Genomic DNA, 4,259 nt, shown 5'->3' with positions numbered 1-4,259 from the left:
ATTTGGCAGTTATGGAAATTCCATGATTCTCTCCTTGGAAGATATTGCCGTTCTTTTTTCTCATCTCACGTCGAAGAAGTAAGGGTTTTACTCAGGCGTATAGGTTTTTTTATTCAGATTATTAGCAGCAAGCTTCAATTCTCACAATTCTCAATTTTGACGTGAATCAATACATGGTCTTTCAAGCTTGTTTAATTGGCGTTGTAGCAATCGTTTTTGGCAATAATAATGGAAGAAGGTAATTCTGAATTAGAGTTATTGTTTTTTTGTTTCGGATGTTTCACTACCAGTTGTAGCATTCTGATTATTTGATAGTTAATCAGCAAGTAATTCGTGTATTGTGTTGTCATGGTATAACATGATCGCTTGCTGTGATTATTTGATCGGTTGTTGTGATTTTTTAAGAACAGCAATGTTCAGGATAGAGTAATTAATCAGCGACGAATTTGAAGCCTTCCTTCAGGGTTTAGCTCTCGGCATATCTACAGCAGTTGGTTAAAACGATGCATGTAATGCACAAATTGATCACGTATAATGAATATTTCTGCCTATATAATGCATAATTCGTGAACAGCAATGTATAGGGTCTAAATTTTTGGTCTGTGTTTCGATGTTTGGTGCACGTTTCTTATTTTCCCTAAGGGTTTAATAATCCTAGGGGCTATGGTATAGTACGTAAACATTACTAACAACGTTTAAGATTAGTTTGTGTTTGACCTATAAATAAATCGCGTAAGTTTCCAATGCACATAGTATACCGAATAAAGTTCGTACAAATCAATCACCAAATCAATATGCGTAATGGATTATATTGTCTGTATAATGCATAACATCTTATTTGCAATGTGTATGTTGTACGAATTAGCATAGGACCGCTAGTATGTCTCGTTTGTCTAGGGCTTAAATATCGGTTATTAGTTTTGATTTTTGGCACACGTTTCTTGTTTTCCCCTAAGGGTTTAATAAGCCTATGGGGTAGGGTATAGTACGTAAACATTAATAACAATGTTTAAGCATAGTTTTTGTTTGACCTATAAATAAATTACGTAAGTGTCCAATGCACATTGAATGGTGAATAATGTTCATACAAATAATGCACCAAATGAATATGCGTAATGGATTATATTGTCTGTATAATGAATAACATCTTATTTGCAATGTGTATGTTGTACGAATTAGCATAGGACCGCTAGTATGTCTCGTTTGTCTAGGGCTTAAATATCGGTTATTATTTTTGATTTTTGGCACACGTTTCTTGTTTTCCCCTAAGGGTTTAATAAGGCTAGGGGCTAGGGTATAGTACGTACACATTAAAAACAACGTTTAATAATATCTTGCATTTTACGTATACATAAATCACGTAATAGTCCAATTTAAATATCTTACAGATTAAATTAATGAAAATCGTGCATTAATTGTCTGCTTACTACATTGCAAAGTTGTACTTTTATGCTGACCCATTTTTATTTAATAATGTACAGTGGTTGTTGTACCTGAATGTTCTCCCGATCTGAAGCCTGTTGTAGGTCAGAAATTCCAATCCTTGGAATTCGCTTTCGCTTGCTACGAGGTATATGCCCGCGCTGTTGGCTTTGATACGCGCAAACAAGCTACGAGGAAGGTTGATGATGTCACGACGTGGTATCAAGTTGTATGCAATAGGGAAGGAAGGAAGAAGGGTGATGAAGATGACCAGTTGAATGCCCGTTCTGGTTTCACTATCAAGCGTAGAAAGTTATCTAAGCGGTGTGGTTGTACGGCTAGTATATCGTTCAGATTTTTCTCGGAAGATTGCTTGTCAGGTTAGATAATTCAGGAGTTCAACGAGATTCATAACCATCACATGGTTGAAACGGAACATCAGCAATTCATGTCAAGTAATCGCAAGTTGGATGATGTACATCATAAATTTATCCTCGACTGTTCCAAGGCTAATATAGGACCCATGCTCACATTTAAGGTATTGAAGGAAATTGTTGGTGGGTTTGACCTAGTTGGTTGCACTGTTGGGGATATTAGAAATGCCTCACGGGACATCAAAGCATACGCACAAGGATTTGATGTACAAATGGTGTTGGATGATATGGCTAAGAAGAAGGAGATGTCCGAGGCGTCCACCTATCACTACGAAGTTAACGAATCCGACCAGTTGGTTGCTCTGTTTTGGTGCGACGGTTTGATGAAGCAGAATTACCACATGTTTGGTGATATTGTGTCCTTCGACTCCACGTACAACACAAACAGGTTGAAACTAACTAATGTGTTGTTTACGTTGTAGTTTATTGATCTGTTCTATACCGTGTGCATTATTACTGTACGTCACTGCATTACGCAATGCTGAACATTGCATTATGATATGTTTACATCTCTGATGCCACGTTAATATGATTTATGCAGGTACTGTATGATCTTCACCCCTTTCACTGGAAAGGATAATCATGGTAGTCCTGTGACATTTGCGGCCGGATTGGTGTGCAGCGAGAAAACGGGGGCATTTGCTTGGTTGTTCAGACATTTTGTAAATTGTATGGGTGTAGCACCCAGGATGATTGTGACCGATCAAGATTTGGGTATGCGATCAGCAATTGAAGAGGTCCTAGTTGGCACACGTCACCGTTGGTGTATGTGGCATATAATGCATAAGCTGACTGTCAAGGTACCAAACAGATTGTTGCGGGACGACGATTTCAAAAAGGAATTTAACGCTTGTGTTTGGTCGGACCTAGTTGAGCCGGGCGAATTCGAGGAGGAGTGGAATAGATTGGTCGAACATCATCAGCTAGAGGACATCGACTGGTTCAACACATTGTATGCGTATAGGAAGTACTGGATACCGGCGTATTTCAGGGATTTTCCTATGAGATCGATGATTAGGACTACGTCCATATCTGAATCAGAGAAGAGTTTCTACAAAAATTTTCTGAAGCCCCGAGCTAACATAGCCGAATTCTACTTGAATTTCAACCACGCCATAGAATTCCAGCGGAACAGTAGAACAGCTTTGGACTACCGCGATGCCACTGACATACCCATACTAGCAACGACTCTGCCATTCGAGAAACATGCTTCCATGTTGTTTACCGATAGTATGTTCAAGAAAATACAACAAGAAATTGTGGAGGGTAATGACAGATGTCGTGTGCTGGGTTTTATGTCCGGAGAAACGGTTGACACATACAAGCTTGGCGATAGCAAGCGCAATGCATACTTTGTTCATCATGACAAGACTGATGATACTTACTCGTGCGAATGCAAACTATTTGGTCGGCATGGTTATTTGTGTAGTCATATATTTTTCTTGTTTCGGAACAATGAGGTGAAAAAAATCCCGGATAAATACTGTGATAGTCGATGGATGAAGACTCCCTTAGCCAAGGCTGTACATGGGGAGTTGCAGGATCCCTTGCATACCCATTCCTCCGCTGGCGATAGGCAAACTGTGTCTAAACAGGCGATTTTGATGTTTTATGGTTTTCTTAGACGGTTTGAGACCGACATCGATGTCTTACGTGCATTTGTAGGTGGCGTTGAAGAACTTGGTAACTCTCTTCAAACTGGTACTCCGGCAACCTCAGCTGCTGAGAAGAGGCGTATGGTTGATGAGTTTTATGGAATGGTAAGGCTTGAATCTATTGCGGTTCATCCTCCGGATGTCGTGAAGACGAAGGGCCACGCCAGCAGCTCTGCGAGTCGTCTGATTTTGAAGAGAGAGAAGGCTATAAAAGGATGCGTCAAGGCCTCTTAGACGGTGTAAGGCGTGCGATGAGATGGGTCATCACGACTCCAGGAACTGTCCACTGCTTAAAGAGATGACGATGGAGAAAGATGCGCGGAAGGTTAAAAGAACAGCTTGAGTTATGATATTTAAATAGCGCATCACAACTTTTGTTTGGGCTCTAGTAGTATTGTTGTTCAAATTTGTTATCATACTGTTATAAGTTGAAACATGTGGTTGTTGCATTAGTAGAATTTTTTGTTAAGTATTGGATTATATATAAGTCAAGAGTACTGTATATATATGTGAAGTTAACTCAATGACGCCATGGATACTTGTGTTCCCTACTGCATGCAAAATAATGAACATTTGTTGATGCATACTTCACTCTTTTAGTTAAATAATGCACATATCTACTCTCCGTATCTATATCCACTTTTCAAAAAACAATGCATCACATAACATAAGTAATGTCAAATTTTATTTCTCTGATGCGGACGATGATACTTCATTAATGTAATATACCAAATACAAAAGTATGTAA

At 39.0% G+C, this 4,259-nt stretch overlaps 1 protein-coding gene across 1 annotated transcript; it reads left to right on the top strand.

Moving 5' to 3' along the window:
• Positions 1 to 228: 228 nt before the first annotated feature.
• On the top strand, positions 229 to 3,745 carry LOC121791836 (protein FAR1-RELATED SEQUENCE 5-like). Its single transcript, XM_042189661.1, has 4 exons — positions 229 to 238; positions 1,482 to 1,802; positions 1,941 to 2,244; positions 2,398 to 3,745. Exons 1-4 carry the CDS (start codon positions 229 to 231, stop codon positions 3,743 to 3,745), a joined length of 1,983 nt encoding a protein of 660 aa, XP_042045595.1.
• The last annotated feature ends 514 nt before the right edge of the window (positions 3,746 to 4,259 follow it).

This window comes from Salvia splendens, unplaced genomic scaffold (genome assembly GCF_004379255.2).
Source record: "Salvia splendens isolate huo1 unplaced genomic scaffold, SspV2 ctg934, whole genome shotgun sequence".
NCBI lineage: Eukaryota > Viridiplantae > Streptophyta > Magnoliopsida > Lamiales > Lamiaceae > Salvia > Salvia splendens.
The sequence above is the reverse complement of the archived record's forward strand: the minus strand, read 5'-3'. Positions and strand labels throughout refer to the sequence as shown.